Source organism: Solea solea, chromosome 8, assembly GCF_958295425.1.
Source record: "Solea solea chromosome 8, fSolSol10.1, whole genome shotgun sequence".
Taxonomy (NCBI): Eukaryota; Metazoa; Chordata; class Actinopteri; order Pleuronectiformes; family Soleidae; genus Solea; species Solea solea.
In genome coordinates this window covers 22,861,831-22,881,123 of record NC_081141.1, presented here as the reverse complement: position 1 = coordinate 22,881,123, position 19,293 = coordinate 22,861,831, and the positions used below count along the sequence as shown (strand labels likewise).

The 19,293-nt window shown below is 40.2% G+C and overlaps 1 protein-coding gene and 1 non-coding gene across 3 annotated transcripts; both read left to right on the top strand.

The window, feature by feature from the left end:
• The first annotated feature begins 1,508 nt into the window (after window positions 1-1,508).
• On the top strand, window positions 1,509-9,248 carry ido1 (indoleamine 2,3-dioxygenase 1). Of its 2 annotated transcripts, none has more exons than XM_058636599.1 (10): window positions 1,509-1,775; window positions 2,340-2,435; window positions 3,705-3,824; window positions 5,037-5,155; window positions 5,247-5,261; window positions 5,345-5,444; window positions 7,056-7,173; window positions 7,255-7,306; window positions 7,388-7,536; window positions 8,814-9,248. In XM_058636599.1, exons 1-10 carry the CDS (start codon window positions 1,680-1,682, stop codon window positions 9,209-9,211), a joined length of 1,263 nt encoding a protein of 420 aa, XP_058492582.1. In that variant the 5' UTR covers window positions 1,509-1,679; the 3' UTR covers window positions 9,212-9,248. The 2 variants fall into 2 exon arrangements, with proteins under 2 accessions (XP_058492582.1, XP_058492583.1); XM_058636600.1 differs by having other exon boundaries at window positions 1,690-1,775; window positions 2,344-2,435.
• A 9,546-nt stretch (window positions 9,249-18,794) lies between these two features.
• On the top strand, window positions 18,795-18,866 carry trnaq-uug (transfer RNA glutamine (anticodon UUG)). Its single transcript has one exon. It is a non-coding gene; the product is annotated as a tRNA-Gln (tRNA).
• The last annotated feature ends 427 nt before the right edge of the window (window positions 18,867-19,293 follow it).

The window sequence follows — 19,293 nt, the reverse complement described above, 5'->3', positions numbered from 1 at the left end:
AGTAGAGCTTAGAACAGCAGAGTAGAGAACAGTAGAGCAGGGAACAGTAGAGTAGAGATCAGTAGAGCAGGGAACAGTAGAGTAGAGGAGGGAACAGTAGAGTGGAGTAGAGGAGGGAACAGTAGAGTAGAGCAGGGAAAAGTAGAGTAGAGTAGAGCTTAGAACAGTAGAGTAGAGAACAGTAGAGCATAGTAGAGCAGGGAACAGTAGAGTAGAGCTTATAACAGTAGAGCTGAGTAGAGCAGGGAACAGTAGAGTAGAGCTTAGAACCGTAGAGTAGAGAACAATAGAGCAGAGTAGAGCAGGGAACAGTAGTGCAGGGAATAGTAGAGTAGAGTAGTTTAGAGTATTGTATTGCTTAGAACAGAGAACATTAGAGTCTAGATGTGTAGAGAACAGTAGAGTAGAGCTTAGAACAGTAGAGTAGAGAACAGTAGAGCAGGGAACAGTAGAGTTGAGTAGAGCTTAGAACAGTAGAGTAGAGAACAGTAGAGCATACTAGAGCAGGGAACAGTAGAGTAGAGCTTATAACAGTAGAGCTGAGTAGAGCAGGGAACAGTAGAGTAGAGCCTAGAACCGTAGAGTAGAGAACAATAGAGCAGAGTAGGGCAGGGAACAGTAGTGCAGGGAATAGTAGAGTAGAGTAGTTTAGAGTATTGTATTGCTTAGAACAGAGAACATTAGAGTCTAGATGTGTAGAGAACAGTAGAGTAGAGCTTAGAACAGTAGAGTAGAGAACAGTAGAGCAGGGAACAGTAGAGTTGAGCTTAGAACATGGAGTAGAGAACAGTAGAGCAGGGAACAGTAGAGTAGAGCTTAGAACAGTAGAGTAGAGAACAGTAGAGTAGAGAACAGTAGAGCAGGGAACAGTAGAGTAGAGCTTAGAACAGTAGAGTAGAGAACAGTAGAGTAGAGAACAGTAGAGCAGGGAACAGTAGAGTAGAGCTTAGAACAGTAGAGTAGAGAACAGTAGAGTAGAGAACAGTAGAGCAGGGAACAGTAGAGTAGAGCTTAGAACAGTAGAGTAGAGCTTAGAACAGTAGAGTAGAGAACAGTAGAGTAGAGAACAGTAGAGCTTAGAACAGTAGAGCTTAGAACAGTAGAGTAGAGAAGAGTAGAGCAGGCTAGAGTAGAGTAGTTTAGAGTATTGTATTGTATTGTATTGTAGAGAACAGTAGAGTAGAGCAGAACGGTAGAGTAGAATAAAGTAGAGTAAAGAACAGCAGAGTAGAGCAGAGAACATCGGAGTCTAGAATTGTAGAGAACAGTAGAAACAGAGTGGAATAAAGTTGAGTGGACTGAAGTAAAGAACAGTAGAGAAGAGCAGAGAACGGGAGAGCAGCAGAGCAACAACACCAATTGCAAAGTTCATTGTTGATATTTCTCTTTAACTCTGCTTCTATGTGTATGATTTATTTTAATTTCTCACTTAACCTGTTCGTCCACATTGATGATGGGAAGTGTTTTGATGCTCCTTTTGTTTTATCGCCATTTCCCCCGACTTTACTTAAAACTGAACACAGCAGGATTGACTGATAAGCGTTGCATGAGCGCCGAGGAAAACAGCCGTGTGGAGTGAACTCTGTGCAGAGTCCAGTCAGGTTATAGGTTTTTCTCTTGAATACTTTCAGACAGTCAGGGGACTTGCTGCTGTCTGAGGGTTTTCTGTCACTGTCACTATGGCCGCTGCTGACACACACCAGAGCTCAGCTCCTTTCTCTCTGGACTCTTACCACGTTTCTGAGGAGCTCGGCTTCATCCTCCCTGAGCCTCTGGTAGGTTGTAAAACTCAAAATTGATTTCAAAAACAAAACAAAAAACTTCACAGGTAATTGCTGCCAAGAAAACTGTAGTGTCCCGTCTACACTTGTTTAATGTTATTTTATTTTTGAGGAAGTATTATTGTCTGTAACTGTGTGTTGACTTTGAAATCATTTAAATTCAATTTGTATCAATATTCCGGTTAATTTCCTTTTCCTTCTTCTTGCACCTAAATGATCAGTGTGTAAACATGTTAGATTGTAGTCAGTGGCTAAATTTACACCAGTATTTGCTGCATTTCAGTTAACAGATGATGTAAATGTTGAGGGAATTGTTGTGGACAGACTCTGTGCTCATCAGACTATCAGCATGTGCAGTATCTATAATACCGTGACTTGTGGCTGCTGGTATTGATTTGCATCATCTGACTGAGATAAGTTAAAGTTTGACTTTGTCTGGGCTTGTTTTTTTATTTATTTTATTTTTTATTGACCTAAACACACGCGGCCTTTTCAAACTTTTCACTTTGCAAGTTCACAAAAAATAAACCACAACCTTGCTCACATTGTGTTGAAAAGACAGAGCTGCCTCCGTACTATCAGCCATGGATGGATGTTGCCCTGCGAGTTCCAGAGCTTGTGGACTCTCACGAGCTGCGCTCCCTCATTAACAAGGTGAGGAGAGACAATACAGTGGCACAATGTGTATTTTCTTGCCTGTGTTTATTTTATGACCCTCTATTCTATATAGCGCACCATTGAGCAGCCTCATCTTCCTCCCTCTCTTGACGAGAGTGCACTGCTCCGCTCTACGCTTTCCTTTTCTTTTTTCTTCTTTTTCCATTGCAATCCTGTCCTTTTGCTACAAAATGTATGGAAAGCAGGTCCTGGATACTTCTATAACACTGACACTGACATTTCTGCTGTGGAGGTTAAGGACTTGGCTCTTTCTGATCTTTTCTGTAGGTTTTTTGAGTTACAGATTATTCCAAATGTTCAGTTAACCTCTGTGTCTGTACACACAGGTACATTCATGAGAATACCAGTGCAAAATGTATGGAGGCTATAGCTATGTCACCAACTGTGAGTGCAGAATCAGTTGATGATCTGCTGGGTACCTGGCTCAGGGGTACCGCAGCCCTTTTGACCTGGTGGGGACACTTTACACTGGCTCCCAGTCAGCTATAGAATAGATTTTAAAGTTCTGCTGAGATCTACTGACTCAGGTCAGATAGTTGAGCCCAGAGTTCAAACTAAACATGGTGAAGCAGCTTTCAGCTGTTATGCTGCACACAAGTGGAACAAGCTACCAGCAGAACTGAAATCAACCCCAACGGTGAACATTTTTAAATCCAGGATAAAAACACTTCTCTTCCTGCTTACTAATGAGCTCTTTCAAAGCACTTTAAATTTTAATCTTTCATTTGCACTGTATGTCCTTTTTAATGATTTCGAAGCAAATCATAATTTTACGCTGCAACCTTATATTTAACTATTTTTTTTCTCCTTTTCTATTTTTCTGCATTTTGTTTTGTTTTTATTTCAAAATTGTTTCATACAATTGTTTTTATTTTTATTTCTCCAATTCGTACTGTTAAATGTTGTTTCATGTAAAGCACATTGAAGAAGTGCCATGCTTCTCAAACTACCAGTGGTACATGAGCTTCCTCTGGTGATACTTGGAGGAAAATCAGAAATTCTGTTCTACTGCATATACCAGGGTATGTGATCGGAGTGGAGTGCAAAGAAAATGAAACAAAAAACGAAATAATAATAATTTTCTCTTGCGCCATCTTAATATAATCTCAGTAAACCAGTGTGTGAAGTAGTATGTGAGGAAGAGGAGGATCAAATTATCTTATTTGGGAATAAATCTGCCTCCTTTCTCAGGTGGTACTTGGTATAAAAAAGTTTGAGTGTGTACAATGTCCTTTCCTTCTCCAGATGCCGCTGCTGAGCGGCCACTTTCTCCAGAATCACCGCGAGTTACGACTGGCCCACCTGGCCCTCGGGGTGATGACCATGGGCTACGTTTGGCAGGAGGGAGAGAAAGACACAGTTGATGTAAATATATTATTATTATTTTTTGGTCAGAATTGTGACCACACTTGAGGAAAAAAGAGGCTCAAAAACAGCCAGATGAGTTAAAACATTACAGTAGGTTTGCCAATAAAACCCCATCTTATTTAGTCCTCTAATTAGGACTTAACCTAACACTTTGCAGTTAAATCATTAAAACAACATCACCTACAGTACAGATAAATCACCTGAGAACAAACTCAGAGAGCACAGACCTCTGCCAAGGCTTAAACCACTTAATCATAGGGCACGTGAAATGTTTAACCTTTGAACATGACACAAATCCATCCAGATCTGTTCAGATGTTGACAGATACATAATCCGGATCAGTTTCAGATTACACTTAGTCTAATGGTAGTGTCTATACCTGCTATTCCAGTTTTTAGATTGATAGGATTTTGATTTTTTTTTTTTTTTACAGTTTTGCCCATTACAAGAGATATAAGAGATTTCTTGAAAGATTTTATGATTTTTTTTGTGACGTAATTTTTTTGTGACGTGAGTAGATTCTTTTCAAAATATAATGGGAACATACAAAAATCAGATTGTCAAAAACTGCAGTACACAGGAAGTTGCTAACAGAAGTACAAACTAACAGATAAACCCATGTTGAGGAAAATTGGTGGAGCTAATTTTAGGAGCCATGTCACATTTTTTGTTTGTGAGTCCCCCCCCAACCACTAGGGGGTTGTATTTATTTTCTTATATTCTACCTGAGGCTGCCCAGGGTCATGCTGGGTTATCTGAGGTCACCTGTCATTTTACTCAGGTGTTTTCTTCTGTTTAAATTGTTTGGAAATGGAAAACAAGTGGACACTGGAAGAAAATAACTTGCATATCATTTCAGACAAACCTGGTCGTGGTTTATACCCGAGTGCACGTAAAAACAATACCTAAGGCGCTACAGGGATAATGAAACAAACAGGGATTAGGGAACACAACTGAAAGTCATAAATAAAGAGCTGGACAGGACTGAGAGGAGGGAAACCAAGACAGGAAGTAAAACCAAATAAGATACACACACTACAACGAAATACAAATTAAAACAGGACACCAATGAGGTACAAGGAGAACACAAGTAACCATGACAATATAGATATTTTTCCTGTCTTCCTTCACTCATGAGCTGCTACAGAATCAACCAACTGTAGTTACAGTTATTTAAAGAAAGAAAATTCATTCTATTTTATAATAAAGGTGCTTCCACGTAACCTGGCTGTTCCGTTCTGGGAGGTCTCACAGCGCTTAGGACTTCCCCCGATCTTCACTCATGCTGATGGAGTTCTGGCTAACTGGAAGAAGAAGGAACGTGACGGGTGAGGCTGCTCACTATCTTATTCTGGGTGTGTCGAAATGAAGTGTCATTGTACAGTATAAATATTCTATTTTCCTTCCTTTGTGCTCCAGGCCTTTCCACATGGAGTAAGTGTATTTTCATTTCCTTTACATGTTATATTACATTATTCAGATTTACGCAAAATTTGGTTTTTATTCACGTTGTACAGGAACCTGGAGCTGCTGCTCAGCCTCCCAGGTGGAGACAGTGTCCGAGGCTTCTTCATGGTCACTCTCCTGGTGGAGCTGGCAGCGGTTCCTGCACTGAGGGTAAGGATGCGGTGGTGAGGAATTAATGAACGCTGAGGATTTTCAGCTTATTGTCATTTTTTTATACATATTTTCCAACTCCAAGTTGTATGAACTTGAATGCTAATTGGATTAAAACATTATCAGGTGATGTGTAACGAGGGAGGGTGTGGCCTAACGTGATTTAACTACATCAACATTAATAAATAAATGAATATCATTGTGATGCAGCTGTCAGAGCTCTTTTTATTTGAATATAAACTCATAGAAAAAATAAATGTATTGACTTACATTCATTTTATTATACTTTAAGTTAATAATAATAATATTAAGTTTATCTATTATATCATCATATGCTTTGGTTAAAATACAGTACATCAGCTCTACCTGTCCTCAGAGTCGGATCAGCAGGAGACTGTGGAGCTTGTTGAATTTGGGGTTTGTTTTGCTGCAAACTCAGATGTGCTACTTTCGTTTATCGTTTTTTTTTTATTATTTAATTCATATGTTATTGAGGGACATTTTGAGATTATGTGTGATATTGGACTATACAAAAAAAAATCTGACTTGACATTTTGCTTTGATATTTTTAGCAGCCTCCTCATCCGAGCCAGCCCGAGGCGTAAGCGAACTAAAGCGGCTTAGGTATTTAAATAGTGTTGAGCTCACCAGTTTAATGTCATGAGGCATTAAACTGGTTGACTTGTTCAATACAAGTTCAGTATCACCACACTTTGTGCCGCACTTTTAATGCGAAAGCGCAAATGAATACTAGGCCACTTTTGTGAAGTTAAGAAAAACAAGAGTGACACAGATTTGCTGTGAATAACACAACTATAATTAATGCAATTTATAGTGTTACATTTGTGTCAATAAAAGTCAAGCATCGGTTACTCCGAAGTGGGCCCCCCCGAACTAAGAAATTCAGAAAATTTGGGGAAATTTCAGAAAATCTGTTTGGGGACCCAAAATAAATCTCCCACGACCCATCTGAGGGTCCCAAACCAGTATTTGGTAAAGTAACACTACTTAAGCACAGAAAACTTTTAACACAGAAAACTTTGAGTTATTTGTTATTCTTTCTATAATAATTGAAAATAAGTGAGATGGGAAGATTTTAGTATTTCAAATTTTTGGTATTTTTTAAATATTCAGGCTTGAGGTTTATTGACATTTTGTATTTGTATTTGTTCAACAATAAAAATAATCCTCAGAAATGCAACTCGCCAAATAATTGTGCACACAATGTAGTCACGAGAAAGACAGTTTGAGAAATTGGGATTGGTTCCATGACAAAGACCAAATGGTTCAAATTCACCATTATGTAGCGTTTATTATACATAGACATATTTTAACATGAATTGGCAAAATTTAATAATATCTTACATCAATAAACCATTAATGAAATCAAGAAATTAAAAGATAAACAAGTCATCTGTCGGCTTTTCTGCTGGACACCGTCTCTGTGGAAAAATTCCAAAAATTTGTTTGGGGACCCACAATAAATCTCCCACGACCCATCTGTGGGTCCCGACCCAGTATTTGGGAAACACTACTTTAGCTTGTTTTTTGAGGGTTTGCACAGTGATACATCTTTTGGACAAAGTCACTGTAGCTGCACTTGTGTTTCAGAACATTCCTGCTGTGATCAACGGCGTCAGGTGCGGCGACTCCGAGGCCGTGGTCAGAGCTCTGGACGACATCGGCCGCTCTCTACAGGACATGACGGACGCTCTCAAACTCATGCAAGGTAGCCACTCAGCTAATGAGCTGCATATGCTGACATTTATCCTATTAACATGTATTTTTGATCAGTGTGATTTCCCTTAAGTGTACGTGGAGCCTTCGGTCTTCTACGGCATCATGAGGATCTACCTGTCTGGGTAGAGAATTTGCTCATGTTGCACAGTCACATTTGTTTGACCGTGGGAGCATGTTTGTCAGTGTCTGTGTCACACGCACAGGTGGAAAGACAACCCCAGTATGCCCAACGGTCTGATCTATGAGGGCGTTCGCACGGAAGCGATGGAGTTCTCAGGAGGAAGTGCGGCACAGAGCAGTTTGCTGCACTGCTTTGATGAACTCCTGGGGATCAAACATGAAGAGAAAAGTGGTACGACGGCGGTTTTTGATTTGCTACTTGTATAAATATTCTTCCACATACACATAAAAGACATTTATAATACATTATACCATGAAATGTACAATATATGGGTGGGGGAGTGTACAGCGTAGAGTCTTATTTAGTGTTTATTGGCACTTGAACCGTATCTCTGTTAACAAAACGGACGGAAAAGTGTGTCCATATCCACATTAACTGGGTGATGGAAACTAAATAATCACTTATTAAATCCTGGTATCAAACCAATTGTTGAACAAACATGTGGAGGAGGAGCATTTTCACCATTCTTGGTTGTATTTTAATGACGTACAGTCCTGCCCTCTGCCTCCCTCTATCCCCATCAGTGGTACTGCAGCCTCACAGCAGGTGTCTGCCCTCCTTTCTCTACTTCATTTCCTCATCTTTAGGGATTTTAAATCAAGTGTTTTAGAGCTTTTCTGTGAGCTTAATGGTGATAAAGCTCACTGAGGGCTTTTATGCTCACTATGGCGTGATCGAGCCATTTTAGCTATTTTAAAGACACACCTAAAAAAAAAAGACTGAAAGAAAACTGTTTTCAGTCTTTACTCCACATGTTGTCAGACACTACTTTTTAACATTTATAATGTGAGAAGAGTAGAAACACAGTCCTGTATAAAAGTACCTTAAAGGGACGGGGAAGTACAAGTACCTTACCAGGAAATTACTTTTCTTTTTATATATAATATGAAGTAAAAGTCTTAAAGTACATGACATTTACTGTACTTGAGTATCAAAAGTCATTTTGTGATGTAAAATGTACTTACGTATTAAAAAAGTGAGTTAGGTTTGAGCCATGGTGGCTCAGTGGTAGGGTGAGTTGTCTTTCAACTGTAAGGTTGTGGGGTAAATTCCGGGCTCTGCTAGTCTTTGTGTCCTTGAGCAAGACACTTAACCCCATGTTGCAGCATGTGAATGGGTGAATGGGTGAAATCAAGACTAGAAAAGCTCTGTATAAACACAGACCATTAACAACTGTTCTTCTTCTTCTGATTTTATTTGGTAGTAATGAGTAACAAAGATAGTTAGAGGAAATAAAAAGTAAAGTAAAAGTTGCTAGAAATATGATTACCTTAATAAGTAAAGTACAGATACGTGAATTCTGTAGTTAAAGTATTTGTACTTTGTTACATTACAATACTGGAGAAACTCGTCAAGGTCCACATGTGTTTATGAGTTTGGAGGGCGTGACATTGGTGGAAAAGAGGAAAAAATGTGACTCACTGTGCTGATGGCGTTGTCGTTTTTAGGTGCATTTCTAACCCGTATGAGGAACTACATGCCACCTGCTCACAAGCAGCTGATCGAGGACATTTCTTTGGCGCCTTCGCTCAGGAGTTTTGTGCAGCAGCAGCAGGCCAACGAGAGGCTGAGCCAGGCCTTTCACCTCTGCGTCACCAAGCTGCTGGCCTTACGCAACTACCACATCAACGTGGTGAGCCGCTTCATCACGGTGCCTGCTGCCCGTGCCCGGCAAATCCGTAACCAGAGCCAGGACTGTGACGGGGGGATTATCAGCAGAGCACCCACAGCTCTGGAGGAGAGGGGCACCGGCGGCTCCGGTATCATGATCTTTCTTAAAACTGTGAGGGACCAAACAAAAGACGCCTTCCTGCCTGAGACAAGTGAAGACACGAAGCTGGTGTGAACCGAGTGTCGATGACATCACCTCCAAACGAGCAATAAATCACGTCTATAACTTAGCACACTGTTGTTGTCGTTTTTAACATACATTTTATACATGACGTGACAGCACGGCAACACATAAGAGAAAAAATGCACAACAAACCAGACTACTTAATCTTAAAATAGAAGATGAAATAATAATTGAATCTAATCAACAGTTTAAATCATAGTAATGGTTCAATAATTCCTAAAAAGCACATTTATAGCATCAGATCATTCTTACAGGCATTTAAAGAACACTTATCGTCCTTATTTTAGTGTTTTTAAATCATTACAATTATAATATGTAAAAATATAATTAATACCAAAATGTAGTTGATACCTTTTTAAACTATGAAACAATGTAGTGTGCCATCTAGTGGCTATAGTGTGTAACTGTGTTTTATGTGTGGGTGAGAGAGATCTGTTGGATTTACATCATAAAATCAAACCCATTATTATTATTATTATTATTAATAATAATAACAATAATAATAATAATAATAATAATATAGTAACAATAATAATGATAACAATAATAAAAATGCAATGCAATTCTCTTTTTTTAATCATGCAACGCGTGTTATATGTAAATTAAATTGATTATGGGTTTATGTTTTAGCTTCTGATTACACTTTAAATATATAAAATGGTTACATTTGGAAAATTAAAGTGAACAGTGCTGTTCAACATACTAGATAAAGAACAAAATGTCAACTACATCTCTTAAAATTTGGCAGTAAAACACTTTTTATAACCGTAAATCTTTCTTAACTCAAGCAAAACCAATAAATCATAGACTGCAGCATGGCAACACATAGAAACACACTCAAACAAATATCAAAAAAGAAGCTCAATTAATTGATTCACTAGTTCATAATAATTGTATTTGTTCATTAATTCTTAAAAAGCTGAATTTATAGCATCAAATAAAGATGAAAAAAACACAATATTTAATATCTAAAATCTGTCAGATTAGACCAAACACTGAGGGAAGATTTAATATTCATAATTTTTCCTTTGAACACAACTTTCTAACAGAAATGAATTATGTAATACTTTCATTAAAAGAGGATTGCTGTTTTGGCTTTAGAAACAAATATATTTCAAGATATTTTAGCAGTAATTTCATCATCAATTTAAAAATATTCTAGAATGGGATCAATAAATGTTTTATGGATCATTCAGAAAAAATATTCCAAAGTTTTATAAATGAAATCCATCCCTGTATGTATGAAAGCAATAAAGTCTCTACTTTTTTTCTTTTTTTTTGAATTAAGATTGACTGAGCCCATTGTTCCGTATGATGTCATTAAAGGACGTCGTACGTGCTGCGTTGTTGTGTCTGTATAATGTCACTTTAAACAGACGTGAGCGCTCAGACCGATCATTTAGTCCAAACCATAATTCAAAATATTGTTACCCACTATTAGAGTCGACCACAAATTCCTGATTTGATCTGAACTGGAACAAAAAACAACAAAAAAAGTGCGTTTCAAAATCTGTTTCAAATCATAAATTCACATAATATCAGGACATTGGACGTCTCATGTCATCGCTGGACCTCGTCATTTTTCGGAGAGGGTGATTGTGAGCGAGATAAGACAGTTTGTCACGTGCAACTTTGTCCTCACATCTTTCATTATCTAAAAGGGGGGACGGGGACGTGTGCTAATAATAAAAGAAAAGAAAACTTTCCAGTTGTCAAAAATGATTATATAAATGAACAATGGCAGTCAGAGGGGTTCGTGTTTCTGCCAGGGCCCAGAATAGTTCGATATGTCTGCTTTGGCTTAAAAGAGGAGGCGGGGGGGGAGTAGTCTAATAATCTGCAAACGCAGACATCACAACTCTAAACACATGATTTTCACATCAAGATCACTGATTTTTTTTTCTTTTACTGAGATGTCAGAAATCCTGGATCTGCCGCTTTAACCAGATCTGTTTGATGGAAACATTAAAGCAGGTTTCACTTTATCTTTGGTTGTGTATTTGACTTTTTTTTAGGAGACAAAAGGATCCATTTGGTTGTTGTTCGGCACCAGATTGTGCCAAATTGAGCGTCCGACTAAAATCTTTGTGGGGGCTTTTGCGCTTTGCTCAGATTCTATCAGATTTGGTATATTTGTAGTCGAGGAGTCGCTGAAGGGGATCGATGGCATCTGTGTGCATGGAGTCATTGTTAACATGGTGTTACTCTCTGTCTGAAAAACAGGCGGGGATAGAAATTTCACTTTTCTCCTTTGGTTTACTCAAATTTACCCAGGCACAATATTTCTATCACTGGTTATACGTTCTCTGAGATCCCCAGATGTCCTTACATACCAAGAACATGCATATGAACCATAACTCTTTAACACATTTGCACATTCTCACTTTGGATTACCGCAACTGCGCGACGGTTTGTGCCATCGGGAAAAAAAGTTGCACGTCAAAGCCAACGTGTGGTTATTGCGGTAATTTCACTCGCGCTGTCGCAGGGAAGCCGGCGAATCAGCGTCTTTGTCACCAGAGAGGAGAGAGTTGCTTAAACGCCTGCACATAGTTCCAATTTCTTTGGCCTATTTTTGGAATTTCAAATTGAACACACAAAACCTGGTGTTTGTGTACAACTACAGTGTTTTTTTTCTAAATAAAACGTTATGTTTTTCTTCATTGTAAATTGGTAATACATTACTTTAACTTGCAGTAAATTGTTAATAGCTGCCAGCTATTGAAGGTTATTGTGGAAAAATGGGGAAAAGCACACAATTTCTGGCCCCTTTTATGGTAATAAGGACATTCACTTATGTCTTTTAGGCGTTTTTCTCTGAAAATTATGGTTAGGGCTTAAGCTAATATGCAAAATTAACCTGACACCAGTTTTGTTCAACTTCCACTGGCTTCCTGTCCAGTTCAGGATTGATTTTAAGATTATTATTATTATCATCATTTATCAACTATGTTCTGCAGCTGTAGTACTAGAGAACGTCCTGCAGCTACAATCAGTCTTTCTTCATTTTGTTCCACTGTTTTCGTAACTCTTGAGGTTTCTTTGCAGTTCTCAAAGTTCCAGTGAGGTCTGGCCTCAGTAAACCGAGTCGGTTTGTGCAGTGTCGTCCTTTGCGGGCTTTGTACCTGGAAGACCTTCGTGGTGGAGGTCAGTGGACATGAAGGTGAACCAAAACAGTTCTACATGTCAGCTTTGGCTTATAAGGAGAGGGGGGGGAAAAGGAAGAAGTCTGATAATCGCAGACATCACATCTCTAAACGCATGATTTCTACATCAAGATCGGAGATTTCTCTTTTATCGAGATGTCAAAAATCTGCCCCTTTACCCAAATCTGTTTGATGGGCACGATGGAAACGATAAAGTTCTGAAGATCCAGTGTGATGTCCCAGGGTTTACTTTTTAGCACGCAAAATTAACTTGATGGCAGAGTATATCACAATCATTTGAAGACGCGTTGAAATCCTCACTTTAGCCAAAATCCTTCACACAGTATCGACAGGCTGGAACCTGACCTCGCTGGAGAAGAGTCCCTCCTTTGTTGCTCCTTAACTCTTCGGTGCTGCCTCACAAAGGGGGTTGTCATGTCAAGGCACAATGCACAATGCACAGCGAGGAGATGCATCACTTATCAGAGTGGTTACCTCAGCTCTCCTGCCCACATCCAGCCCTCACATGCCCCATATACACTTTCTGGACTGGGAGAGTGGAAACCCCAGAGCAATGAAGGGATGGATTGTGCAGTGAGTGACTCACCGCGTGTAATCTCCACCTTTTCTTTGCTCCTCTCCGCTGGTGTTTCATTACAATAACAGCCTTTTTGCGAGATCAGATAAGGCAGATGATTTGGCAATTAGATTTGACAACTTCTCCAAACCTGAGCAATCTGCGTGATCTCGCGCTCACATGCTGGGCGTCGGGGACGATAATGGAGGAGCAAATGACAGAAACATGATTAGGGATTTAGCCTGTCAGAGTGTGAACTGGAGATTTATTCACGATTTCTGTGCAACAAATACAGAAAAAGTGCACAACTGAGCAGTTGCAATCACTGCAAACTGTCAATGTATAGAAGTAATGCCTTACGCTTCTATAATTTAGTGCAATTATATTATTTTACCCAGTCATGGAGCCGTGTCAAACGTCGTTGGACTACATTATGGATTTCATGCTTAGCTTTTTTTCGTCTTCGGACCACATTACACCAATTTCGCTCAACTTCCACTGGCTCCACGTCCAGTTCAGGATTGATTTTAAGATTTTATTATTAGTATTATTTATCAACTGTGTGGCTGTAGTAATAGAGAACGTCCTGCAGCTACAATCAGTTTTTCTCCATTTTGTTCCTCTGTGTCTTGTTCCCTGCGAGCATCTGTAACTCCTGAAGTTTCGTTGTAGTTCTCAAACTTCCAAGTCCTCTGTCTTTAAGGTCTGCCCTCAGTGAACTCAGTAGGTTTGTGCAGTGTCGTCCTTTGCAGGCTTTGTGCAAGAGCTTTGTGATGGAGGTCAGGTCTTGTGAATTCCATGTGGCAATAGCAAACTCCCGTGGAGGTGGTGGTGGTTCTTGGTTGGAGAAAGGTAGACGATGAAGATCCCCCTTATGCGTTTGCCATCTCGTAATCCTTGACATGTTTCCTTGAGATTTTGCTGCTTGTTTTTAAAAAATGTTATCTGTCTCCAAACTCCTGCCAGAGTCATGAGATCCTCCGACCACCGGCTGCTCCTGGATGTTTCCAGAAAAAGGTGCAGAACCTGAGGTGATGGAGCCTTTTCAGTGGCTGGCTCCAGTCTATGGAATATTTTACTTTCTCATGTAGGGCAGCCCGTGGCCAAGTGGAAAGGGAACTAGGCTTGTAACCAGAGGGTCGCTGGTTCAAATCCCCCCCCCTGGCCAAAAAGGGCTTGGGTACCCCTGAGCAAGGTACCCAACCCCCAATGCTCCCCGGGGCGCTACTCAGTGTGGCAGCCCACTGCCCCTAATTCTAGGATGGGTCAAATTCAGAGGAATACTTTCCCTAAGGAGATTAATTAAATTCTTAAGAGCAGCCCAGACTCTTATATATTTCTATATTTATTTGGTTTCTGCCACGTATTTGTTGGTCAGCTAATGTTGTTTTAAATGTGCTGTATAAATAAAGCCATATAGGTGCTGGTCATATCACGTTTAAGCATTTAGCTCAAACACTTCACGACCCAAACAGAACTCTTGAAAAAGGTTGTTCTCCCTGTTTTCTGTCAGACAAAGTGCACCCAACAGCATCACATCACTGTCACTATAGCAACATTAGACTTGACAGATACTGCTCTAACCTCCATTTGCTAATCCATTTGCGTCACACGTACGTGTGAGTCCAACAGGAGAGATTACAATTTACCAAACAGTAATAATACGACAGTTGGTGAGCAAAGTATCATCGTGTTCCTGTGTTACTACGTTACTAGATAGACCTTTTCAGTAAGTTAAGCGTCTCTGTGATGACGTGTATGCATGGCAGGTCACAATATGAAGCTACTAACTTCTGTTTCAATAAAGTAGATTCACCTCCAAAGGAAATATAGTGTAGTAGGGTTCTCAAATTCAAATAATAAACAATAACTTTTGGAGAAAAAGCAACTATTCAGTAAGAGAATTTCAAATTAAAAGTGTTTACTTTGATATGGAACGATAAAGAGATGAATATTAAATGGCAGGGCTGCATTAAATCAATGACGCGAGTTTGAGACCTCTGGTTTTTAGCATATCGTTACATTTGATATCAAGTAATAAGTAATATTATTACTTTATAAATGAGTAATGAGTAATAAATTCCTTCCTGAGTTTCTTGCCCAACACAAACTTTCACACTTTTCACAAGTGGAGAAACAAAGAAGACAGGACGAGCTGAGGTGAGGAGGTGAAAGGTGAGCACAAACTACGCACGGATGGTCAGCGTTGGGTGGCGTGGAGGACAAACATGATCACATGTCAGTGATCTGATTAGAGCATTCTCCCACAGCCAAAGCAAATAATCCCTTTCCTTATTGCTCGACTCCCTGACAACCCGGTGGTAAACACAGGCCGTCTCCAAGGATGTCCTCATTGTGCAGTCGAGTGCTTTTCAAGTTTCACGTCGTGTCACAACAGTGGCTGGTTTTCAGTGCAAGTCACGGAGCACATGCATGGATACGCTCGCTTTGAACAGCTAGTTCAGGCTTTTTAGCGCGCTTGGATGACGTACTGACACGTTGTCAACACTGACACGCTCACTCATGACACCAAAAGGCTTCACCTTATAAAACCTACAGCTGCTCAAGTCTCCAGTACCTTCAGAACATGTTCACTGCTTCCTCTCCTGCCGTTTTCCCACTGGAAACTGGAGTTTGTAAACTGCTGACTCGCCTGCACCAAACCCCATAGAGAAAATCTGCATTTTTAGCTTGCAGGGACTCAAACGCTGTTGGTCTACCGCTGCCTCGTTTGTTAAGTTTGTGTCACTTCGCTTATACCAAGTTAAGAACTTCAAACACCAAAATGACAAGATAACATATTTAAGTGTACCCGTGAAGGAGCGATGGATTTACAACTCCTCTGTGCCATGTTGTAAAATCCCTGATTTTCTCTATGGACTTTGGTGTGAGGAAAGAACAGCTCACAAACTTCAGTTTCCAGCCAGCAAAGGCTTTTCTGACTGGGAGAAAACCAACAATTATTATTATTAACACACCGTGGACTTTACCAGGCTTAGGTTTTTATTAGCTAAGCCTTTCGTGAAGCGGCTGAAATCGGTTATCTCTTCTGTCCCTGCTGTAGGTCTCATGACACATCACAGAAACACCAGCACGCTCAACAAAGGGAGTTGATAATGTGTCAATACCTCATGCTCTGTCGAATCTGCCACGCAAATGCTATGTATTATCAACTCACATCACATTAAATAAGTGATTTCCCTCACGGTAAAAGTCATCTGGAGTCACTCTTGTTTTCATTAAATCCACTCAAACATCCATATTCCATCTATCAGAGCCAACCGGATTACGGGCGTGGGTTCTCCTCTCGGTTAGACAATCGGATGTCTGTGCCGTGGTGGTTGACCACAGGATATCCTGGATTCTGTTATTTCAAAATTGAATTTATGATGCTTCGACTTACCTCAAGCCAAGCAAAGCCAGGACCTTTTCTCACCCTGTGAACGAGCGGCTTCAGTGGCAGTGACGAGGACTCGATTGTCTTTGGCGTGCACACGGCGAGGGCGTAGCTGGGAATTATGGGCTGCATGTGCAATGTAGTGGGTGACACTGGGCCTTTTTTGTTCCATTTATGTCTCATCTTGACTGGACTATCTTAGTAAAACATCCGTCTGCACAGCCACAGGGCATGTAGGGCTTCATGATTCACTGATCACACAAACACCAAATTATTAAAAGGCTGGGTTAGGGTTAGGGTTCCTTTTTTTCCCCACCGCCTTGTTCAGAATGTGTCTTTAGATGGTCGTCATTCAGAGTCCAAAATGTACTTTTCAATAAATATGGAAGCTCAAAGTTGCACTGCGTAACTTTTTTTTAAAGTAGTCTCTGTCCACAAGAGCAATGTAACATTAAGTCAAGCAAAACTATCAGACCTGACCGAGGAAGCACTTGTGTGTATACAACAGCAGTGCAGGGGTGGGTGGGTTTCCATGTTCTTGCTTTGAGTGGTAGAATTTGTATTCCATGTCGTTTTAGTAGCAATGTTTCTGTTGCTTCCGTGTGTCATGACAATAGACTCTACGTGAAAATGTTTTATGTAGTCCAGGAAGAGAAAAAGACTCTGTACAATGCAGAGGGATCTCTATTGGGATTAAAGCCTATGGTAACATGAGCGTCTATCTCTTTGCTGATGATTGAATTGTCTCAATCGCTTCTTCAAAAGCACATGATGTCACTTGTGACAAAGCACAGCACATATGAGTGGACACCAGTGAGATTGACAGCTGCTTTCGTCCAATGGGGTTGCACGTGAGGTCTGTGGACCTCCAGTCGCAAAAATTGTCAAATCACGAAAAGACAATGAGCCTCTTCACACGAAAACGGAATGAAACGTAAACAATCTTTTCCTTTGTCGTTTTGTCGTGTCAGGAAACGTCTTCATCCACACAAATCATCGGCAAAACGACACCAGAATCGGGGAAGACGACGCTGAGCATGTAAAAATAAGGAAAGCTTCCTTCAAATAAGTATACATTCACAGAACCAGAGACAAAATGAAGCAAGCAAAAACAAAACAATCTCCTTATATACGCCCTTGTTTTCGGAAAAAATAGCATTTCAGGTCTTCCAAAACGCCATTTCCGTACAAACAAAACGCTAATACTGATTTACCTAGAGTCTTTTTTGTGTGGACAGCCCTTATGTCCATCTTTATATATGGTCTATGGCAGTGGTCTCAACTTCAAATGACCTGGGGGCCACTGAGCATCAAGTCTGGTCAATTCAAATGAAAAACAACATTTTCTGAAAAAAGCAGCTGTTCATAGGTGATAAGAGCTTAAAATGATATCCGATACATCACTGTGATGATATTTCAAGTGTGGACTTGATACATAGTCCACAATAAAACCGTTAAAGATGCCAAATAAATCTGTTATTACTTTCTTGACTTTAAATGGAAATCGATTAAGGGGCCACATGTGGCCCACGAGCCGCGAGTTTGAGACCTCTGGTCTAGGATCTTAAAGTGAATCACTTCCTGTGTGCAGGGGGGGAATTTCATCTAAACATTGCTCCAGTTAGTGTACGTGGAAGTAGTGAAAGAAATATGTGAGTTCAGCCGCAGGGTAAAGGGGTTTCTTTACTTCGTGAGCTCCCAGAGTATCCGCTAATCCCACTGTCACCTCCTGGTGTGAATCATCCTCACACATGTAGCAGATTTTTACTGTTCTGTATGTTTTCCATCATCACTTTTCTCTCTACTGGTTTCCATTAAACAAAACATGGAGCTCGTCTTCCACCCACCTTGTCTTTCTAATGATTTTTTCTTTCAACCCCGGCTCCTTCATGTCATGTGCATCACTTGTGGGGTCTGTTAGAGCAGGTTCGAGGCGTTTGATGTCGTCTTTCTTGCAACAGCTTTATCACTTCCTCCCGGCTGAGTCGACTGAAACAGCTTGCCCACATGAAAAAGAAAAAGAAAAAAAAAAAGGAAAGGAGAAAAAACAGGCTGCTTATATTCACTGACGACTTCAAATACTGCTTTTCCAGGTGTAGAATTACTGTTATTGCTGACGATCAAACCCAGGTGACGTCACTGATTTTACAGGAAAGCACTTGTCATGTTGCAGCCTTTATTCTTTCAGGGAAAACGTTTTCACCGCTGTGACGCAGCTCCAGCAGATCACGCTGCATTTCATAGCTTCATTATTTTTTCAGCTTTGAACCTGATATTACAAACCCACAGTCCTGGGAGAGCAGGATGAATAAAGGTGCACGTTGACGCCTTTGTGTTCTTTCAAGGGGTTTCAATCATTTAAAATATATTATCCAATTCATTGACAAATTTGCTGCAATATTAACTGATTTGTTCATTGGGATTAATTGCATCTTGATGCTGTAACAATTGTGTGGTTCCATGGTGTAATGGTTAGCACTCTGGACTTTGAATCCAGCAATCCGAGTTCAAATCTCGGTGGAACCTTGTACTTGGGAAGGAACTTGGCTTGTAACCAGAGGGCAAGGTAACCGCCCCTAAGTTGAGGAAGGTTTCTAGTAGAGGATGGGTTATATGCAGATAAGGAGTTTCCCCTTAGAGAAATTTCTATACTTGTTTAAATGTAAAAACACAGAATTAAAGCATTCTTATACTCAAATACTAGTGTTTAACAGCATCTAGGACGGCAAGTGGAAAGGGAACTTGGCTTGTAACCGGAAGGTCGCCAGTTCAAGTCCCCACCAGGTCGAAAGGGCTGAGCAAGGTACCCAACCCCCATTGCTCCCCGGGCGCTACTCAGTGTGGCAGCCCACTGCTCCTAATTCTTGGATGGGTGAAAATGCAGAGAATCCCTAAGGGGATTAATATTTAGGTAAAACTGAAAAGCTATAATAGTGCCTTTATTTACAGTGTA